The 23,890-nt window shown below is 40.7% G+C and overlaps 1 protein-coding gene across 2 annotated transcripts in view; it reads right to left on the bottom strand.

The window, feature by feature from the left end:
* Nucleotides 1-224: 224 nt before the first annotated feature.
* Nucleotides 225-23,890, bottom strand: part of brip1 (BRCA1 interacting helicase 1) — a 42,002-nt gene continuing 18,336 nt past the window's right edge. For both annotated transcript variants that reach the window (XM_061046070.1, XM_061046069.1), the window contains exons 15-20: nucleotides 15,420-15,579; nucleotides 15,168-15,289; nucleotides 5,519-5,631; nucleotides 5,353-5,435; nucleotides 4,930-5,235; nucleotides 225-2,076 (exon numbers count right to left, since the gene is read on the bottom strand). In XM_061046070.1, coding sequence (XP_060902053.1) covers nucleotides 1,376-2,076; nucleotides 4,930-5,235; nucleotides 5,353-5,435; nucleotides 5,519-5,631; nucleotides 15,168-15,289; nucleotides 15,420-15,579 — 1,485 coding nt within the window. In that variant the 3' untranslated portion in view covers nucleotides 225-1,375. The remainder of the gene's footprint in view (nucleotides 2,077-4,929; nucleotides 5,236-5,352; nucleotides 5,436-5,518; nucleotides 5,632-15,167; nucleotides 15,290-15,419; nucleotides 15,580-23,890) is intronic.

Genomic DNA, 23,890 nt, shown 5'->3' with positions numbered 1-23,890 from the left:
GTTCAGTCTGTCCTGATTCATAACGTGTCAATACAGCTGTTCAGTCACAGCCCTCAAAGTAACCTTCAGCATCAGCAGGAGAAATGAAACATATCAGACGGACAAAATAAAACAACCAAAGAAACAGCTGATGGTGATGTAGCATCAACACAGAGAGGTAGGAACAGCACAGGACCTCCACCATGATGTGTTTGTGTTTAGTGTAATTCTTAAACATACTGTAAATAATCTTTAAAATGTAGTTTTATTGGCCTACAATCAGCCAAACAGAGTGTTGATGTTAACCAAAGAAAAGAGGACGTAAGACATGAGCTACCTTTCGCTGCACTGTGACCCGCAAGAAACAATACCGTGGGCATCCATATGAGACTTCAAAGCGTCAGCATTTTAAACTCTGGACGCAAACATATTCTCTCTGATTTGTCACTTCCCTTTGTTTTTATGTAACTCAGAAAACAAACATCAGCCATGATGAACATAATGAACTAAGTGATGGTCTGATGATGACCTTGTTGTTTATGCTTGCTGTTGTTTGACATTTCAATTCTATATTTCAGTGGTTCCCCTAGGTTTACAGCGTTGGGGGAGGGACACGCCGACACTCCGACACGCTGACACAAACACTTGAATGAATCTTGGTGTTCATGTGTTACTTTTAATGACAGCTGTCCTTTTCTACTGGAAAGGTATCCTTAAATGACTTCTTTCCCTGATTTCCGACTCTATCCACTATCATATCTCTACAATAAAGGCACAAAAATAAATCTTAAAAAAAGTTGGCCGGCCGGCCGGCCACCACCACCACCGCCTCCGTCGCCCCCCCCTCCCTACTATAATGGTAGGGGAAACACTGTATTTTATTATCTTAATAATTTCTGTATGTGCGGGAGGTGGTGGTGGTATACGAGCAATTCCCGTGTCCCGTGGCATTATAAGCCCTGTTGTGAGTCAGAAAACTACAGCCTGTATCCCCATTGTAAGTGAATGGTCAGGTTACATGTGATTTCAGCGATCAAACCTCCAAACGTTTAGTTCTGAAACTGTTCTAAAACACTTGCCCGGACAGAATTCTTCTATTTCTTCAGAATTTCTTCTATTTAAAACTCGTTTTAAAACTCAAACAAAATAGTGTGGATGCATGTGCAGCGAGTGGATAATTCTGAAAGATGAAATGTGAAAAACCAGCAATGAAAAATGATTATAACTGTACAGAAATGAAATGAACTCTAGTAGTGTATTATGACTGGAATACTTTCTTTTCACTATTATATACATTTAACATGTTGTCAGCACTTTATTTGTTGATCAAGTTGTTGGGTTTTATTTAAATGTCAGACACTCTGCTTTGTTCACATAATTTATTTTCCCCAGGTGGTTAGTTACCTGTAGGAGTGGAGGGAGCTTTCTGTCTGGACCTGGAGAGTCTGCGAAGCTTATTCTCTGTCTGCCTGATCTGGTGCTCTACTTGCTTTCCCTCCTCAGATTGCCTCTCTGCGTTGATTTCTTCTTTCTGCCCCTGTGACGGCTCTGTGTCCTCCTTACTGACTGAACTATCACTCTGCTCATTCCAAACAGACGCCTGCCCTCGCTCCTCTTTGGCCTGCTTGGAGCCAAGAAGTTCCTCTGACAGCAGGGCAGGGTCTGTCTTCTGAGGAGTCTTTGTCTCCTTCTGTGGGCTGCCCTCATTCTCTTCTCCCTCGAAAAGTTCTGGAGTAAAAAAGATGGTCTCGTCCTCTTCATCTTCATCGAGATCTTGTGCTGAGGGTGGCTCACCTTCACAGCTGGGAGGGGACTCTACGGACAGATTGATTGGTTTCATTTTGATTTCACTGGAACAGTCTGGTGTGTCTTGTTTCAGACAAGCTGCCTCAGAGATCTGCAGTTTCTCTTTGTTCTCAGAATGATCTGATGATTCCAGGTGTTGGTTAGAGTTATGGGCTGTTTTTTCTTTGAAGATTGGCTTCTTGAAGCGGGTGCTGATGGGGCTGGAGGTGAAGATGCTGTACAGAGGCGGGGCTTTGCCTTTCTGATGTGATCTGGTCTCTGCTGGGGGGCTGTTTATCGTCTTCAAACACCCTACAACAAGAAAACAACATTTTACAGACTTTACTAGAAATAACATTTTAAAGCCTCTGGAAATATTACTTTGAATGGTAAAAATGCATTTATGATATCAAGGTAAACATGTATAGTAAGACATTCACAATAATCTGTGTAAAAATAGATGTTCCTAATGGTTGAAAACGAGAATCAGTTCATTTTGCTGTTTAGACCCTTTTCAAGAATATGTGGGCTTTCTATTTCTTTTCAGTTTATTTCAGTATACTTTTTGATACCATGTGTTCAAAACAATACAATCAGAGAGCGTTGGAGGCCTAGCGGTTATGTTGTGCACCCCACGTACAGAGGCTGTAGTCCTCGTCGCAGCGGCAGTGGGTTCAAATCCGGCCTCGGCCCTTTGCTGCCTGTCATCCTCTACTCTCTCCTCCCAACATTTCATGTCCCTCTTCAGCTGTCCTATCTTATAAACACTAAAAGTTCCAAAAATACATTTAAAAACAACAACAATACAATCCCAGTCTAAGGATTAAAAGTATCCAAAACAACAAATGTCTAAAACACTTCAGATCTTTTGTCATATTTTTGACCAAAAGCTACAGCGAAGGAGAGACTTTTGCTCAACGTCTGGTAACGGAAACCTTGCAGTATTTGTAAAATGTGGACAGTGTGCAGGAGTGTGCCATTTTTGGTAATTAAAAACAAGAAATGACCCAATATGGGGTGCCTAGGACTATGTTTGTTGTTGTGGTATAGAAACAGATATAGATATCTTCTGATTTTTACTAGAATCATATCAAAGTGTAAAATTCTGGGATTGTGCCAACCCTCGTGGATTTGGGTTTCCAGAAGCTTGAAGACTCATAGCTAAGCACACCATGAAGTGAGAATGGTATGCAGAGTAGCATAGCTGCTGAGGCTGTTTTGTAAAAGAATATATAAATGTGGGCTTACGCTCAATATAACCCAAACAAAGGTCAAGTGGATTTAATTAAAAGCAACAGTCCAACATCTGCTCATCAGCTCGCTCCAGCGCCACTCAGGCACGCAAAAGACCTTACAGTAATGAGGCAAGCCACCCAACTGATCCCATGGCCCCCACCCCCAACATCCATCCCCCCACCCCCAACTATGAGGGGTCTGCTCTGCACCACATCAAATTTAACTGCTCAGCCTTTTCGTGACCCCAAAGACAATGGGTGCTCGCCACTGTGATGTGCAATGGCGTCACCTCAACATGTTTTCTCCGGCTGATGTCATGCTCACACATTCTTAAGCAAGAAAAAAAAAATGACATGCACATTTTAGATCGCTGGCTTTTAAAAACCCAGCTGTTTAAACGGGGTGATTAATAAAGACAATAAAAAGAAATACAGGCCAGAGAGTGGAAGAAGCAGAGGAACCTTAACAAACTTAAGTAGGACAGCTTCAGTTAAATAATTAACTCCATCTTTGTCACATCCATATCATCAATTTAATTCAATAGAATTCACAGGTTTGAGTGTTATGTCCCCCCCCACCTTAGGAATATAGTTTGGTTAAGATAGTTGCAAGGCAGAGTGAAGCATCATTTAATATATTTGTTTGGGTTTGGATGTTTTTTGTCATTTTTAGTTTAAAGATTTTGACTCCCTAAAAACACATTATCTACCCTATGGCCATAAAACCCAGGGACGCTTCAGCGCGCTCCATGACTGTCTGGATTACAGGAGAAATCGCCCCTTAGGGTTTTAGAAAGAGAGATCTTCCTGCCCCATGTGAAACCAAAGGTCACTATTTATATACTCTGTTATTTTTGCTTAGCCGTGATCTATTTCCAAACCTAACCACGTGGCTTTTCAACCAAACTTTGACATTTTCACAAAACACGTTCAAGGCATCAAAAGGTCTTGTATTTTTTAGACAAATATCCTTGTCACTTGATAACCTATAACCTAAAGGGGTTCAAAGCACCATTTAATATAGAGCGTATAGAGTTTAATGCTCAATAAGAGGATATTTGGAAAAAACTAAGGGATTTTAGGCCCACTAATCAAACAAAATCAAAGTTAATTTTTAAAGCCTTTCTAATAAAGACTTAGGCCGAAGTAGAGGCAATTTAAAAGTGGGGGAAACAATAGTTGTTGGGCTTATATTATATTACAATGTCCTATTTTTGCTAAATGGTGTTCTTAATGTTCTGTTTTTTAACTGAATAAAGCACTTTGAGTTGCTCTTTGAATGAATGATCCTCTATGAATAAACTCGTCTAGCATATTGGTCTAATGAACAGACCAGTTCATCTAAGTAGAATTTTGTTGTTGGATTTGATTCAGTGCTAATTGTCAATGTAGTAAAACACTATTTAGTTATATATATTATGCCGTACTATGACGTTATGTTTGAGATGTCCTGTTTATGTTTTTTTCTAAAGTTGTTTTTTGGACCCTTTTGCCTTTATGGACAGCTGAAGAGAGACAGGAAATGTTGGGAGGAGAGAGCGGAGGACGACATGTAGCAGAGGGCCATGGCTGGAATCGAACCCATGGCCGCTGCAACAAGGACTTTTGTCTCTGTACATGGGAGGTGCGACGTAACCGCTAGGCTTTCTGACACTCCAGTTTACCTGTTTCTTAATGTTAAATTATGTTGTAGTTCCTTCATTTCCAACATGAGGTGTGTTTAAGTCAGTTTGATGATGCTGTCAGTAAGTACAATATTGGCTGATTTGATTTTTTGTACAAACATTAGAGGGAATATTAACACAAAGTAAAAAGAGATCTCAAGATTTAATCATCAATTCAAGAGTGACATTATTAGTATTTAATAAGGAGGGTCGAGAAAAGTTTCCCAGAACCAACGTTTCTTTGATCAAATTCTTCTTTTGCTCACCTGCTTTTCCTATTTGTTCAGCTTTCAACTGTGTATGAGAGAAAAAGCTGAAGGCCGAGGGGCTCGGGGGTTCAGGTGGATTCACACATGAGCGTGGTGTCGGTGGTTCTGACGTCTTGGTTAGACTCTGTCCCTCTGCAGGTAAACATGTGTGACCATTTGGAGATGAAGAGCTCTGGGTCTGACTGTCCGCAGGGGCGGCCTCCATCTTCTGCTGCTGCACCTGAGAGAACGCCACCAGAGACTGCATGGCATTGCCGAAGGTGTCATGATGCTGGACGAGCTGACGGACCCATTTAGACAGACCTGAGATCACACAGACACACACACACATCAAACAGAGATGCCCACTACCAACAGCTTTACAGTGGATAACTATTGCCATCTAGTGTTCAAGCTGAGATCCTGTGCATCACTGTGTACCTGTGATGTACTTATTGGGATTATTCCTGTACCGGTCATCCACTAGAATCAGGGCTCCCCAGTCGTTCTTGTGGCGGATGCATCTGAAAAAAAGAAGTTTGAAGGTTAAAGTATAAAAGATAAAGAGCAAACGAAACACCATACACACTGCAGAGGACTGATTTACCTCCCGAGGGCCTGGTTTAGAGCTCTGTAGGCCTGGATCTCGTACCAGCGATTGCCTGGGAGAAGACCTCTGGACTTGCAGTGCTGGTCGTTGTACTTCATCTTCAGTTCCACCTGAAATGAAATCAGGTGCCAGTGTATGAAAGATGGTTTTCTATGACTGATTAAATGAATCACAACAATAGTAACGTGCAAGCTCTATCTGTGGACATGCTGTCATGTTAATTTCGCGCACAAACTATCACGTAGTGTGTTTTATATCGCCTGGTATTAGCTAAGGTACTCCTGGATGTTTTCACGTTGTTTGTCCGACTTTTTGCCAACACGCTACTGGAACGCGCTTTCCTCAGGTGTGAAGTCATATCCAGCTCCGAGATACGAGTTAAATGGAATGCACCATTAATTTAATACAAAACATTTAACCCATGTGCCCTCCTTGACAATTTTTGTCAATTTTTTGTCATTTCAATATACATTTATTTTTTTTTAATTTTGGTTTATTTGTTTAATTTTGGCACAACACAGGACAATGAAGGAGCTTGTGATTCCCATGATTGTTAATGTTTGCTCCAATTCATGCATGCACGCACAAGTCGGGAAAACGGGGTGTTTCCCATGGCATTTTTCATTTGCTCTCATTTATCAGCAGTGGCTAGGTCTGTAGAGACTTGGGCTGGGAACCCAAGAGTCACCTGTTTAAGTCCTGGTACGGACTAAAGTATGGAAACTGATCTGGTTTCCGGAGAGGTGCCAAGTCACTGCCGAGGCAAAGCACCAAACCCCCACAACGGCTCAGGAGCGGCCCCTGTGTGCAGTCCCTCACTCTTACATCACTCCATTGACGCAAGTCCATAGGTTTGTGCGTTCGAGTATTTCCAGCCTATGTGTGTGTGGGTAGCATGTCTCTCAACAACACTGTGTAAACTTAAATGATCCCTCTCGGATTAATAAAGAATATAAAATAAAACAAGCCAAAATACATGTTTTTTTCAAGTAAAAAGATCAAAGTTCAATAAACACAGCATAATTAGAATCAGAATAGTTAATTTACACATGAAGGGAATTTGACTTGGTGTTTTGGTGTAAAACAATTAGCAAAGAAACTTAAATGTTATAAGATAAGAATATAAAACGCTATTTAAAAATAGAATAGAATAACAACACAAATGTATAAATGGCCATGTGAACGGACGCCTCGGTGTGTGTGGTGCAGTTTGTTTTTTTAATACTAAAATATAACCTGACCTAATAAAAATAGCATACACTTGTCTGGTTCTTTAGCAAACTGACTAAAAAAGGAGGGTGAGAAGAGCAGGTAGAAAATGATTTTTAGGAAATTAACTTTAATTGTTGTTTTGGAAGTGATCCCAAGTAAACTTTTAAAAGGATATCAAATTAGTTGGATTAATCATGGATTAAATAAAAGAAAATTAAGAGGATGCAATCTAGGACAAAGTAAACCCCAAACAAATTTTACCGAGGACCTGAAGGGGTCAGGTCTCATTGCCCCTGCAGACGGATTTGTTCTGAAAGGGGAACAGAGGGGCTAAACAGAGGCAATGACAGAGTGGTTGGGGAAGGAGGGGGCAGACAAGGTGGTCTAGGTGACATGAAGCATCCCTGCACAAAAATGCCAGGAAAGCATCCATCCATTTGCATCTGTCGCTGCTGATTTTAGCGCTAACCTTTCAGAATTGACAAGTGAAAAGTTCAGCTGGCGTCTGACGGGATGCCATGCAAGGCAGCCTGCTGAACAGGGCTTTAACTGCTTTTGACAGGTACCGTGTGTTCGCCCTGAGCCACCAAACACGGGGGCCGTGGCAGGTACAGCCTGCTCCCTCACGCGCATCACGCAATGCCACTGTGGCCTGTCTGGGCATAAACAAACAAGCAGAGTCACAGGAAATCCTAAATGTCGCACCAAAGTTGGACTATGACTAATAACACCTTACCTAAGAAGCATGCAAATCACTAACAAACACCTGGAAAACTTTAAAGTCTGTTTCAAGAGATGTTTTGATCACAGGATTTATATGTGCAAATACAATACTACAGCAGGATGTCAGTGGGAGGCAGCTCATGCATTATCACAGGACGTCTTGTTAACGCTGCTAGCTTCATGGTGAGATGTTTGCCAATGTATGAGACACCAGAGCAGTTAAAGAATCTACTTCTAAAGCCACAGCTCGAGCAGAAAGGCCAGTAGCCCTGAGCTGGTGGTGTCATTTAAATCCAATCACAGTCCACTTCAGCGTTCGAGCCATCACATCCCCGCTCTGCACCATGTCATCGTTCAATCCAACATGACAGGTTGCATATGTGAAAAAGCCAATTCTGGCTGCTAGCTAGTCTCGCAAATGTGCAAGAAACCACAAGCTTGAAGGGATTAGTTAAAATGTCAAGAGATCACTCGCTTGCTTTGGCCTTGTCCTCTACAGCTACCTGTTCATCCCTAAAAACATATATTTGACCAGTAGGCATGATTCGCAGCTGAGCGCATCTGTTTGAGCTAAATATTACGCAGGGTGTGTGTGTGTGCATGCGTCGGTGTCAGTGTGCACGCCCCTGGCAGTCCGGGACATCTTGTGCCTGTCACTGAGATTGCTGAGCGCCTCATCTGCCACATAAGGCCGAGCTGACAGTTGAGTGGCTTGTCTTGAAAACAGTGTCCATATGTGCGTGTGTTTGCTGCACACACACTCACAAAGGCATCAGACTATCACACTGCTTTCCAACGTGCACAAGGATCAACTATCACCAAAGCCACTAACTGAATCCAACTTCTTCTTTCATCATTATATTTGAAGTTGCACTCTTGTAAAGTTGATTAAAGGGAAAACTTAACTTCATGTTTTAAGTTGTATGTGAAGGTTTAGGCTTAGTGTTGAGAAAAGTAAAAAAACTTCTGAATTGGCAAAGAACAGAGATCAGTATGAGACATAGGATAGTCTCCATCTTGAGAAAATGTTTCCATTATCTCAGTCTTGTGTCATTTTATCACTAACAATGACTTTGTGAAATTGTTAACAGTAAAATGATTTGCAATGTTGGAATACATTTACAAGGGTTTTGTGTGTCAACTTAAGACACGTGTCCACTTGCTTTAAAAACCAAAGAATCCTTATTAGGACCCATATCACAATGTCCACAGCCTGGTACAAAACAGTTTTGGTGTCACTAGCTTATTTCTCTGGAAAAAACTGCATGCTTCTAAATCATCTGTTTTGATTATATCAAGGCTAAGAGTTATACATACGTTTGCAGTATTGGTGGCATGGTTGATTTGAATAACGGGAGGAGCTTTTTGCCAGGAGGCTTCAGCTCCACCTCTTCACCCGTTTCTAGATTGATTTAAAGCTACCGTATTTGGAATCGGCAGTTCAAATACTCTGCCATTGTTGGGCTTCAAAATGCCTCTTCAAAATCTGATGGGTGATGTCACTGAGGCTACGTTCCTGTTTTTTGAGTTTTTGGTTAACTCACTGACTCACATTGTAACCATCCTTACCTGATGTAACTTTCAAATCTTTATGAGATGCCAAAAAGGACTTCAGATGTCAATATTTGTCAAACTTTAAATTTCAATGGACCACCACTGCGCTTTCTCTCTCTCACTTGCAGCAATTTAGGGTTAGAAATATGACTTTACATCTGAAGTTTTCAAATCAGTCATCAAAAAATCTGACATTATATTGTTTTTAAACACGTGTGTTGACAAGCATTGAAGTTTCAAAGTGTTTGATAACCTAATGCAAACTACATTGAACAGTCTCCCTTTCTATTTTAAACTTTATCTTCAATGTGTTACAGCTGTATGCATTTCCTGTGCTAGTTGTCCCTTTCCCCTTGTCCTCTGCCGGGTTGTTTGTTAGGGTCAAAGAAGGCGCCTCATTTCCCAGATTGAGGTACAAAACGTTTCACTATGAGTGGCTTCAGGAGTGTGAAAAGTTCTAGATGTTGTGTTGCTCTTTAGTTATGTATTTGTTTTTTGTTAGTTTAAAGTTCTATTTTCACTGAGTGACTTGGTCCGTTGTGTGTCCTTGGTCCATTAGACTTGGTTGTTTTTAACCGTCGCCTTTGGTTATTTTGTTTAGTCAAAGTGTTGTTTGCCCTAAAGGGCCGTTAAGGAGCGGGGTGCAACAAGATGGTCTTGAGCCCCATATGGATCCTGGTCACTTGATCTCAAAGCTGCTTGGGAGTGGGGGCACCTAATTGGATGATGGTAGCGCAGGGGCCCCATGTATCAAAGTAGCTGCTGGGTGTCATCCCGTTTCTCTCCAGCTTTCTCTTAAATGCTAAAAACTGTTTGGACTTGGAATTCAAACTTTAATTAAGGGGGCTAAACCTTATCAACCTCTTTGTTTCTTTATGCTGTCAAAAGTTGAAAATTGGGGGCATGGTGGTTGTGTCACGCCTGATGTGCGGAGGCTGTAGTCCTGCATATGTGCGGCCCGGGTTAGGGTCCGACCTGTGGCTCCTTTTCCCCCATGTCTTTCCCCACTCTCTCTAGCCGGTTCCCTTCTCTAGCCATTGTCCTATCGAATAATGGCAAAAAGCCCGAAATAAATCTTGAACAAAAAAATATTGATCATCATCGAGGCCAGATAGCTGGCACTGAATGCCTGACTAAATTCACAATCTTAATATTTGATCATAAAGTTTAATCTTTTAATTTTTAATTCTTTTGTTTCTGTTGTAGAAGAAAGAAGTTGCAATAAACTGGAATATATAACGTGTAAGTTTTTTTGTACTGGGGCAAACGATACACTGTAAACATAGAAATGAATGATGTGTAAATGTCTGTGTTGTTAAGGGTAAATAACGGGCTGAACGTGCATTAATAACAAAGAATGTCGACTCGGGCGTCCATCTAAACCAGGCCTGTTGTGCTGACAAGGACAGTAAAAGTTGAGATCATATATTATATAGCTCTCCTTCTGTGGCTGATGATATAGCCATGTGTACAGTGTTCTGAGTGAGCCTGGAGCATCCATCACCCCCTCTTTTTGATGATTTCCATAAACTCTCCAACATTCCTCTAAAATCCCCTTCATCCACCCGTTTGACATTCTAGCAGGCCTTAGAATAAAACTTCTCTTGTGGTTGTCTTTAATAAGGAGCAGCAGCGAGAGGTTGGCTGAGCCTGTCGTTAAAGTTACAGAGATGCCTTATCAGTTGTAAGTGTCTTTTTATTGCTTGTTAAAGCCGCTTATTGTTTGACTCACTCACGCAGGATGGGACTGTTCACTGTAAAACATGCCGTTGGAAAAATCTCAACATAAATGTAATTCCACCTTTTGGCAGGGCTTTCTCTGCAGAGGACTCTTCAAGTTCAACCTTTGATCTTTGTCACAATAACACAACAGGCCAATAAAATGCCATGCTATGTGCTTATGCTGGAGCGTCGGAGAGTTATGCCCGTCTGGGAATGCAGGCCGTGCAGGCATGTAAAGTGCTGGAACAGTTTACATGGAGAGAAGCCGGGCGTACACCTCTTATCCTAGCAATGGGGTGCTGCCGTGTGAGTGCGGCGTTGAATGAATGAATTAATATGTCTGGGTCCATGTGTACTCTTAAGAGAATGTGCACATGTTAGCACTAGTGCATGGAGGTGACAATGTTAGAACATGTCAGGCATGTGTGTGCGTGCATGTGTGGGAACCAGGGAGCTTGTTTTAGTGTTAGACATATGGTGTAAATATGATCAGGCGTTAATATGGAGCGTTCATGCAGGTGAAAATGTGTTACAGGAGCAATAAACCCAAACACATTAACACTGATATATATCTAAAGAAGCAATAGAGCTTGGACATTGCTCTCTCTCTCTATGCACTCGGCATCTTTTGGTTAAAAATAGGCCTAAAGACGCTTTTTTTTCTTTAACTTTGGTTGATTAACATAACAGAAATTGTATATTTTTACAACACGTGGTATCGAAAAGTATCAACATTGTGTGTGACCTTTTTAAGAAGCTATTATTTCTGTATCTCAGAGTGCGGCAGCAGTATACAATATATCCCAGCTTAGGCTACGAGGGCTAGCTGCACGGCTTTCAAAGTCATTAGTGTCAGTGTCCCCTTCTTCTCAGTAGTGAAATGGGGTTAGCTCAAAGACCTTTTCAGCCCCCCAAGGCCTCTCTGGGGCCCACACTGCCTCGGTCATTGAAGTAGGAGATATCATGAAGAGGAAAAGAAAAAAGGATTAAGAAAAAATGCAAATATATGAATTTTGATTTAAATTGTGCCTGAAGGTGGCCACAATTAAAAGCCTTGACATAATATTTTGTTATTGCTTTGATACTGTGCGTTTATTACCATGTGTATTTAATATTGCAAATATATTTGTGTAATTAAGATAGTTTGTAGGAGTTAGCTTGCCGTTTTAGGTAATTAAAAAAATAAATTACCCTATATAAGTTGCCTTGAACTTCTATTCTTCTCTAAGTCCATTACCTTGATCAGGATCGAGTGAGACTCTCTTTTTAATTACTGCTGACAAGAACAACTGTTCAGAGCGCACAGATGTTTGTGGTACACACAAATATTTGCGAGTCAGCTTGGAGAGTTGCAGGTATCTTGCATGCCCCATTTCACTCAGCCAAAGCAGCAGGCTGCTGTCTGCAGAGAGAGGAGTCTCCCTACTGAAAGTCTGCATCTTCTGAATTGCTTTTGACCTAATTTTTACAGTCTATGCTTTTGATTTACTGAGGTCAAGAGTACATGCAATGGTCAAGTTACACTGATAGCACCCTCTGCTGGATCATACTGACAGCATGATGCGCCAATAGACTGTATATTTCACATTTTGAATGAATGTTCAAATTTATTTAAGATTAAGATTTAAGATCTGAGAGCCCTACGAGGTACAGGCTCCAACTCCTTTCTTCTAACAACCACTTCTCAGAAAACTTGCATTAGCGAATCATTCACACACACAACACTTGATCGCTTACAGTTAACTTGCTAGCTACAGGCGCAACAGAGCTTTGCAGAGGACGCATTAACAGAGCAGCGAGCCAGAGCATTCAAAAAACAGCAGATCTGGCAGGGTTCCATCAGAAACCCACTAAGTGGCTGATCCAAACTAGACATAAAAGCCAAACTCAGAAAATAAGGTTATAAAATTGAATACCTTATCATTTTGCACTGAAGACTTGTGTCCATAGTGAAGTATTTCTGACTTTTTTGAAGGCATGTAGCTCTTTACATGTATTGTTTGAAAATAACAATCTTTCCAACATTGCTATTGTATGGAGACTGGTTGATAACCTTGGTTTGAAAATTCAGATGAAAGTGGAATAACAAATGAACGGTTCCTAAATTCCAGCCAAAGCGTAATTTTTTTATTCATTAATTTTTTTTCTGTATTTCAATGGTATATAAAAAACAAAGATTAAAAGGTCTGGTGTGCCTTAAGAGGCAGCACAAAATTAAATTGTCAGCAGCTGCCACCGCCAGCCTGTCCTGATCTAACTGCACAATTAAGACAACATGTGGCAGGAGACGGAAAGCTCTCCGAGGAGCTCAGCACTTGTAACATATAAACAAAGGATGTTGATGTGGAGCACAGAATCTGTCATTAGGAATTCACCGTCTCTTCACGCTCGGTCAGCTCCACCTTCTACCTAACTAGCTCTGGCTCTCTCCATCCTCCCCCCGGTGGTCTTCTCCATCCACACAGCTCCTGTTTTAGTCTATATCAGGCACCTTATTTTACAAGTTTGATGCAGCAGAGTTACACGGAAACATCCCTTTCATGACACTGTACACTGACTTTAACAAGGTAGTGAGGATATAAAGTTCTTCTTTTATGTGTTTTCTGCCATATGCTGCATCACATGGATGCAGGTGGACATACCTTCTACATGGTACCAATGTACCAATTGTACAATGTGTAGAATTAAAGAGCAGTCTGATGGATTGGCAGGACAGCAAAACAAAACATGCAGGCGAAGAACAGAATAAAATATACTGAATTCAATGAATTCACGTCTTGTATTTCAGTAAATATTCTCATAATACCTGTTGCTGTAAAACACAGCTATTTGAAAATGTCCTATTGCAAAAATAAAAAAAAGTTAAAACCTTGTTGACAAGTTATTGGCTTGTTGACTTAACATCAGGTGTAATTTCATTTTGGGGATAGTACTGAAAGCCCCTATGAGGCGTTTGTTATGTAAACAACCAAGAAGGTTGTATTGATTGGGGACTTCAGGATACACCATTGTGTAGTGTGCACTACCTGGACTAGCAGCAAACCACTATGTAAGTCTTCATTGCAATGATTGGATGCAGCATCAGGAGGGATTTTTGTTTGACCCTATTGATAACGCTCTCCCCTTTGACAAACATTTAATTCTAGCTTCAACTTTAAAAAATATTCTTGCCATCGCTAGTTGCAATGTGTGCAAATGAATGAACATCATCACCGTGGCCTCTGCACACTTTTGACCATCTATGTGTTCAGAAGCAGCCGTTTTAATACAAACTAGAACGTTAAAGAAATTCATCTAGTTAGGAATAAGGATCAACATCCTGAGAGCTGATGGTGGTGAAGCTGACAGCTTTGGCTCAGGTGAAAGGGTCTGGGAAGCTTCAATCACCCACACATCTCCACACACTGACAGATCAGGTTAGTGAAAGCTCCGTCGTGCTCTGACAGGAGGACGTGGAGAAGTAAAGGGGAGCAGAGGAGGGAGGCGGGGAGAGAGTCAAACTTAAAGGTCAACTTTATCTGCTAAGGACGGGGCAGACACAGCAACATCGCTTTGGGATTTTCTTTTACGGATCACCAAAAAGAGATGCTCTTATTTGGTGTGTGTCTGTGTGTGTGTGTGTGTGTGTGTGTGTGTGTGTGTGTGTGTATCTGAAAGGTATACATTTTGTGTTCATGGTATCTGTATATGTGGGCATTTTAAAGAAAGTGTTCTTTATCCATATACCAGTTGTATGGACAATAAAACATGTCTACCAACAAATGAGTAACATATTTTAAAGGTAGCAGCCTAAATCTAAAAAGTATTTATATATGCGATAGTTAAACTTTATATTGGTTCCATTTGATGATGGATTTGTGAACATATTACATTTGGTCAAATTAGGAATAGGTTAGCACTTTTTACGCGAGTGGTTATTAAGCTTATTGGCAAAACTCATCGTTAATGTAATCACCATCCAATTGAATGTTCCCTAAAGATTATTCTGCAGTTTTCCAGAGGGGCAGGGGTTGATAAGTCCAGATAAAGTCAAAGGGGAAAATTCTGTTATTTGTGTGTACACACGCAGCTCACGAAAAAATTCAGGAAATATCACGCAGATTTGTGCATGTGTGAAAACAGCTATACTGATACCCTGAGCTGAGATAATTTAGCGTTACTTACTAACATGGTGCCCTAAATCAGATGAATTTCAGTAATTTGATATAAGCGGAACAATAGGGATTTAATAAAATGTATTCAGAGTCATCTTCAGTTTAATTATAACAAAATCATTTCGATGGTTGGTTGATGAATAATTTTCTAAGTTAAAATGTTTTTTTTTTGATTGACTCAAAAAGAAATGTTCAATGTTGTTACACTAGAATATAAGACTTGTTAGCATATCTGCAAGTGTCTCAGCAAAATATTTGCAGACCATCTTAATTTGACTAACCTGGAGGTCTTTGATGTTCGGGAAAGGAATTCCAATGGTGACCACGGCTCGAGCATTGTCATCTGTAAAGTCTAGTCCTTCACTCACTTTACCTCTGCAGACTGCAATCAGCAGTGCACCATCTAAAATAAAGACACCACACACACAACATAGAACAACACAGTGAATTAAATAGGTAAACATTGCATCATAAATTAAAATGCAAAAGAATCAATTCACTGCAAGCCTCCATGTGCATCGTACGAGTCTCACCTCTTTCCTCACAGTACTTGATGGCATCATAATACGTATTAAGTAGTTCGTCAAAATCCCCCTTCGCTCCACCGCGAGGCTCTGTGATGACAGTTTTCTTCAGTTCCAGCTTCTCCCAGAGACCCGTGTTGGTCCACCGGTCCCGCAGTTTGTCCAGCATCTGATCAATTCACAGGAGGATTCATGTCGTTACAAAAAAGAGATGTTGGACTATGTTTTGCTAAAAAAGTAGAAGCTTAGTACAGTACTGGAATCATCCTGAGGGCTGACAAAGAGCATCATTTATTGTTCTCTATCACAAATAAAAACTTCCCTGAGTGAATTTCAGCATCGATTTTTGGGGATTAAATAAGTGTGTAATTGTGTCTATGGGCAGAACCTGGACCTGGAACTCAGCAATTTGTACACCATGACAAAGATGGCAGACTAAGCAAAAAAACTGAACAAGCGGTGGGAGTTTTTGCTTCATATCAATGCTTCATGTACTTTGATGTGTTCACAGTATCAACTAATGAATGGAAAAGAACAAAGTGGAGAGCAGATAGGAGAATGAAGCAGCTTCATTACATACACAAAGATCTAACTACTCATGCTCTGGTCACAGGACACAAACGTCATCACCCCGCACCCTCGCTTACAGTAACATTTCCTGAATATTACTGCGTATAGTGCGTTAACACATCCGCTATATCGACTTCTTGCACGAATGAATTAGGTGGTTGGCAGGAAAAGTCTAGATAAAGTTGCGTTCAAAATTCTGCTGTTTGCTTTGACACATTACAACAAATATCTGGAAATGTTCAGATGTTTTGTGTTTGAGTGAAAGGCTACATGACATAATTAAACTAGAGCATTTTATTAGCTTGGAAGAGATTAAAACCCGGATTGTGTATGCGCGTTTTATTGCTGAAAGCTGCTTACTTAATGCTTGATTTAAGTTCCGCTGCTCGTCATCTGTTCTTTATTTGTGTAAAACTTTTCTCTTGCTGCTGTCTTTGCCAGGACTTTCTTGTAAAAGATATTTTGTATCTCAAGGAGAATATAAGATAAGATCCCCAGAGGGGAAATTTGGGGGTTGAAGCAGCACAAAGACAAGTAGAAGAAGGTCATACAAAATACATTTCTTATCAGAATAGATTATGCGCAGGGAATGGCAAGATATATTCCTGGAACAATAAATATTAAATAAAATGAAAAAAGAAACAAGGAAGCTTCTAAATCATAATTCCTCCTAGAGTGTAAGTTAGAAAAATAAGGTATTTTGAGTTTGAATTGATGGCAGTATCAGTTATGTGTTGTGTTTTGGAGGATGGTGAAGAATTAGAGACCAGAAATTGATGTAAACAAGGACAAAAGTTTCAGACACCGCTAATGTGTATGCCAAGCAACCGAGAGGGATTGCATTGTTACACAGTAGGACAAAAGCTCACAAATAAAGGGTACAGGAAGAATATAGCAATAACATGTTTGTTCATGTGTCCTGAAACCGATAGGATGTCTTTTCTTTACTATCCCTGTACAGTAAGCTGATGGGTTTAAACCCTGTCTGTAATAAAATCACTGTTCCTGCACTATTGTTGGTACAAAAAGTCAGCAGCTCTCAGGGGAGACTCATTGATCTAAAAGCCCTCTTCCTAGCACGGCTCCACTGTCTGTGCTGTGCAGATTATATCCTTGAATAAGCATGGCTTCACAATCAAAGAGCAGCTCCACTGGATTGGAAACGTGTTAGAAGGGTCAAGTAGAAGTTCTGCTTTTGAGTCAGCAGAAAACTTCACAACACGGTGATAGTGACAACCAGTGAAGCCTGAGCCAAGTTCAGACGGTGCCACCAAATGAAGGGAAGGTGGGTAGGATTCAACAACATTTTGACCTTAGCAGCACATCTATTCTGTTCACTAAACACAAGCTTGAACAAAAGCGTAACAACAATTCTCTGCAGGTTTTGTGCAGAACACAGGAATACATCAAATGCAGACAGGGAAATGAGACGCTATGAAAGCGTTGATATTTTCTTGCATGCCAGTGTGACAGCGGTGAAATGAAGCATGAGGAAGATTTCGTCAGGTCGTTGCCTCCTGAAGTAAGTGAGGGTGGGACGTTTGCATCAATAAAACATGTCACACTCACTAAATATGTAGTGTTACATTGACGAGGAACCCCTTACGTGCATCTTCAAGTCAGTAAACTGTTTGTCCTTCAATTGCTTTCCTGCGCAGGATGAATAATTCATGTTATGTACTTTAGGTATATCTACCACTAAACAAAACAGCCATTATCGGCCACGCTGCTCTTGGAAAGGAGCCGAAAAAACCACGAGTCAAAGAGTATCAAGCAAACCTGATAATAATAGAAAAAATGTCTTACACCTGTAGAACTTAATTTGATGGTACCACAAGTATCATATCTGCCATTTTGTCCCCTCCAAGATGACACCTCAATTTTCTGAGCAGCCTTTATTGAGACAGAAGCTGGAATTTTTTTATACTAGTCTCAATAGAACCGCATTGAGCACCACGGCTAAACACAGTCTACAACTATATATAGTGGGTAACTTTGTTCATTGCTTTTTGAAACAGTTCATCACATTCCTTAGTAACAAGAATGACTTACGTAAAAGCCACTGATATGTGTGACAATTTGCTACATTCATTACTCTGTCGATGAACAATGTCAAAGCGTTTTCAGTGCTAGCTCCACCAGCCTTAAGTCCTCCTTGCAGGTGAAGGTCCACCATCCATGTTTGTGCTGAATATGGTTATTGCTCAGGTTGACTTTTTAAATTCCAGTTTACCTGCACTGCTCCTACAGCATGCCATCAGTCCACTGTGCTGGTTTACATCCAGGCTGTAAAGTGGGGAGAGCAGGCTCATTAACTGGAGCTTCAGCCCTGACTAGTGGTGGGTGGCTGCATTACAGCTTAGGCACAACATTTATCAACATTGTGGGCTTAATTGGACTGCCAAACGATACATTTTTTAATTGCGTTTGAATGCAGAATCTCAGTAGGTAATTGAGATTGATTTATTTTTTTATTACATGTTTAAAATTCTATTGTGTTGCATTTCACAGCAGTTTTTAAGTCCATATGAATAATGTGAATCAATCTTATGTTTTGATTTGGAAATTAAATGAACGTAAAGAATTTACTGTTTAATAAGTGCTACACTGCCAAAACCAGGGTGGTCTGAAACCATGACTATGGGCAGGAGACAGCTTCTTCTGAGGAATCTGAGGACGTCCTCCAGAGCCTTCCACTATGTCAACGCAATGGTGTTATTCTCCAACAATGCAGCTGCAGAGCGACTCTGTGGTACTGTAACTATGACGTGCTGAAAGGGACTAAAGGGAGTGCCTTCGGTTTGCTGAAAGGGACAAAATAGCACGCAATTAAATGCAATTTAAAAACATAAATGCATTTATTTCAGGCCTTAGACACACTGCAATTAACGCATTAACGCTGACAAACCCAATAATTTACTAGTGTCTAATCATACACATCCCTACAGGTGACACACTTTGTTTGAACCCTTCAGCACATCCATCAATGTGGTATTGATCCCTTCCCCATGTAGAACAAAATCCTGTCATTTTCTTAATAATCTAAGGACATTCAGACACTGATGTTTTCAGGAACTTATTCAGCCTTTCATATGTACCTCACAGCGAGAGATTGTCAGCGTCAAACACAAGCTCACAACTTGAAATAATCGGTTTGGTTTGGGCGAGGGGGAGCTGCGTGGGTAGCATGTGCAAGCGGAGGAATCTTTGTAAATGTTCCAGGATTTTACCTGCTTTGCTCACAATGTTTTGATATTGCCTTTTTAATAACAGGACACAAAAAAAATCGGCATAAAGTCTCCTGTATCCATCCTGCACAATGTCAGGAATAGTGCAGAACTGTTGTGCATGATGAAAGGGGTTCAATGTCCTGAATAAAACTGGTTCTTTATACACTGTTAGTACGTATTTTCATGGATTCATTCATCTTGATAATTTTGTGGATATATCTTTGAATTGTGTCAACCATCTAAGAGTAATTCTTCTTTTAGGTTTGTGAAGCTGTAATACATATGTGTAAGAGACCTCATAGCAGCAGAGTTATATTTGCATTGAAGTGTCTGTTGTGAGCTGAAAAGGAAATGTGACTCTGAGACTGAAGAAATGTATATGTCTGATATTTACGTATCAAGGTGATGTCTTCTTTCTAGCCTTTTAGAGATGTAACGAAGCAGCCAAGAATTTGTAGGATGTACCTTCTAGCAGAATATAAGCAACACTGTGAAGATGAAGACTTTGCCACTTTGCTTGCATGATTGCAAGCGATTGTGAGATCTTGGTCAGCATGGGTCAGCGATGGTCTACACTTTGTCAGCCATGTGTGTTGTGTTTCTGTGTTGTCTGACCATGGCTGAATAAATCTAAGATGATCCAGTCTGTTTCACGATTTCATCATTGTTCATCTACTATAGAAACAACCCCCACCTAACACACACCATCAACACTGTAGTTAATTAGTATTTATAGCTGGGTAAGTATGTTGGTCATTTGCATTCCATTACAGGCGTTACTTTTATTGTCAGCACTGATCTAAGTCAGAGGACAGGTCGGATTCAAAGTGTAAAGGTGCAGGTGTGAAGTGTACAACTGTGCAGTCATACGTATCTTTAGCACCTTCAGCAAATGCTTTCAGCAATGTGAGTGTTAGACACTCAGCACAGAAATTACAGACACAAAAATTACATACATGAGCAGCTCCATGAATAATTCAGAGGCAACATCTGACAGAGACACGGTGTTTAGTGGACAGACTGGGTCGGGCAACAATATTTCCATCTAATGGCTCAATTCACACATGCCTTGGTAAAATCACAAAAGCAAAGATTTAAATAAAGAAAGGATCAGTTCATAGTTTTGTATAGCCTGTAAATGTATTACTGGAACAGATGACATTAAAACGTGCAAAAGACGCATTTGTCCTTTTAAGAAATAAATCTGCTATTTCTTACTTTTTCAAACCTCGAGCCATTTTCCTTCCACTTACTTATTGGACTAAAAGATTTATCCTGAAATGACTTGGTAATGAAGAGTAATCGTTAGTTGCAGCTAACTATGTTCCTTATATAAATAAGCATGACTTTAAATTATTGTATTTTTAGCAGGAGAGCACAATTGCCTTTACCTTTACACATTTAGATTTTAGTGCACCTTCTAACATAAACCATTGTTCTCTTTGTCCTTAAAAGATAGGAAAGTTGGGAGATTAAAGTAAATTCATTTGTTGCCATCCCCTTTTAGACTTTAACAAGACATCCTAAAGGAGCACCGTTAGGATTCCCAGGCATCATAAATGGGAATGAGCAGTATTTAGGACATAAGAGGGCACAACAAAGTGTACATAATTTATGGCCCTTTCTAGGCATGGTAGGTGCAATGTTCAGCCTCTGCCAGCGACATGGTAAAGTGGGCCAGGCCTCTCTGCCAATTGGGACAGGGTGGTGAAACAAGTAGCTAGAAGCAGTGAACTGTAGTCTTTCTCGCACTTTTACATTTCCCCTCTCTCTATCTCTCCATCTTTCACCTCCCCTGCATCCGGGCCTCTCTCTCTCTCTATCTCCTTCCCCGTGTCCCCGGTGTCAGTGAGCTGTGTGGCGACACATCGCAGCTTCTCCAGTGCCTGCTGAATTATGGAAGGGGTCTGGAGGCGACGGCATTAATGAAACATGCAGCCAGGAGCCACATTTCGCAGTGGCGAAGGGAGACGTGTTGTTGCCGTGTAAATTATTCAGCCCCAAAATATCACAGCAACCATCACGCCAAGATGGGTGGCAAGAAGCCACCTGCCACCTCTGGCCTGCCACCCGTCCCCTGTCGTCTGCTCTACACATCCCCGCCACACCGACGGTGACAACGGAGCGCTGCAGAAACACTGCAGCCGCCCAAAGAAGAAGCCACTGACCGGGCTGCATCGTCTCCTTTTGAATAAAATAAGTTATGAACTGAGCTGAATACTAAATGTGTGTAAGTGTACCTATTAGATTGATTGTAAAATGTCATTCTCACTTTGTATGAAAGGATTTCTGAATATTCTTTATTCAAATCAAATAAAGTACCGTAGTAGTATGTGCTAATAAAAGTTTCATTGTTCTACATCTGATAGTGCTGCAAGTCATTATTAGACTGAACTTGTACCCTATATTGCATAGGGTTGTCACAATACCAGATTTTTAAACTGATATGATTCTGGTGAATCTAATGATATCAACACCCGTTTAAACAATGAAGCAGCTAAGATACAAATCCCAGGCACCGAATATTAGGCAAGTTCTTGTTTTAATACCAAAACAAAAAAATGCAGGCAAACTCCTGCATACTGTCTAAATTGCCCAAATATGCACCCAAACATTGCCAACTTCTTTGTACAATTTAAACAGTGCTCTCTTTCACCAATGTGAAAAAAAGGTTTTGGTACTTTTCAATACTGTCAATCCTAAAAGATAATGGAGATTCTTTTCTTTTTAAAACATGTGGTCTGTAAAAGTTTTTAAAGGCTTTATATGCGATTTTTTTGATCCAGCAGATGTCGCCCTTGAGCACCAGCATGAAACCAAAACAACTCGCGCTGCATTGTTGTGTTAGCATGCTAATGCTAGCAATCTTTATTATTTATTATCTTTATTTACCCGAAATGAGCGTGATCTAGAAACACAGTTAAGCAGTGAGTACAGTATGTTATTCTTCTTTTCTCTAGTCCCTCAATTAAACAAACTTTTATTCGCGAGGGGAGGAGTCAGCTGCCGTCCGGGCGATGTAAACAAACTGAAGATATGAGACAAAGCATCACAGACAGTGGGACTCGGGTGTTAAACCCATTGTAGACAGTCATGACTCTCAGAGTTATTTTCAGAGGATATACTTGATTTATATTATATTTAAGTGTGAAAAATCACATATAAAGCCTTTAAGTGTCTTAAAATTTGACAACCTAAATAGGGCATCGAAATATATATTATTGTATTTCAAGTGCAAAGTGTCTTAAAACTGTATATTTCATTTACATTGTGAATTACTGGTCAAAGAGACTCGCTAGGAACAACAATATGTGATTCTGACCGAACTTCTGCCATCCTCTCTAAGCCATAAGCCCATTGTCTACAACTGAGAATGTAAAGTGGTTTACTCATGTACTACAAGTTGTGAAAATCTGTGCATTATTGAAATGTAAGTAGTTTTTGCTTAAAATCCACCACTGCAAATTAAAGTACCTCTGTCATGACTCTATAGCAGAAAATGGGTCACAGAGGAGCTTTATCAGAACAAACAGATGACTCCAGCTACATTTGACCTGTGTTTTCAAGTCTGAAACTCTAAGCCTAAAAAAAAGCACCCAGCTTAGTGAAACAGCAGTAACCTTAAAGTTTCCACTGTAAAAACTCTAATAAAACATCACCTCAGCTCTAAAAGAATCAGGAGGGATAGGCTACACTGGACAAATTGACCCATGACTGTAATATCTTCCCAAACACAGACAGAAACAGTCTCTCTCTCTGAAATACCAGCTCTCCTGGAGCTGTGTGATTGGTGCCTCGAATGCCCCTGAGCTGCAGCTGAGGACAGTGCGTGCCGGTGGGTGTTCACCCTGCACTCTGCCTTGACTTTGATTTGACACATGCTCTGCGGAGCCAAGGCGCCAGCGCTGGGTGCGTCTTCACACAGACAGCGAGGCGACATCACCTAATGGCCCTTATCTCAATCTCCTTTAAAAGCATCTTGTATTCCCCGCCATCTTTTCACCTCTGCAAAACCTCGCTTTTTTTTTCCTTTCATAAACCATCCGTCCCCGTCTCCTCAGCGGAGCATCAGTCCTATCCTCTGGCGGCTGGGACCGTGCCGCAGGGCCCTCTGTGGTTTTAATGGGCATTAACTGGGGGGCTGTTGAGGATAAAGTGCTACAAAACCACAGTGAGGCTCTATGGGAAAAGGTGCACGTGAAACCATGATTACAGACATACATTTTGTGTATGTGTATCTTAAAAAAGAAATGTATTGAGCTGCATGCGGCTGCCCAACACGCTCTTGAGTTTTCTCTGCACTCATAACTTCAGTGCACCAATGATGCTGTGGGGGAATATATAAACCTGCTGAGAAAAATACAAAGTAGGGCTGCACAATACATCACAATTTCTTATTCTTTCTAACATTGGTAAATGGTAAATGGACCCGAGATTGTATAACCTTTTGCTTTTTACACCGCAGGTCACACCTACACATTCAAACACTGATGGCAGAGGCAGCGGTCTTGAACAAGGACACTTCGACTACATACTGGGGATCAAAACAACGGACCTTCTTATTGAGAGTCGAACGACGATCACTGAGCCACAGCCACCTCACTGGAGTTTCCTTCTTGGATGCCAAATGTAAAGATATTCCCTGCAGTCTTTCCTCAGAAATCACACTCACAATTAGAC

Source organism: Labrus mixtus, chromosome 9 (assembly GCF_963584025.1).
Source record: "Labrus mixtus chromosome 9, fLabMix1.1, whole genome shotgun sequence".
Classification (NCBI taxonomy): domain Eukaryota; kingdom Metazoa; phylum Chordata; class Actinopteri; order Labriformes; family Labridae; genus Labrus; species Labrus mixtus.
Note: the sequence above shows the minus strand (reverse complement) of the source record. Positions and strands in the feature narration are given on the sequence as shown.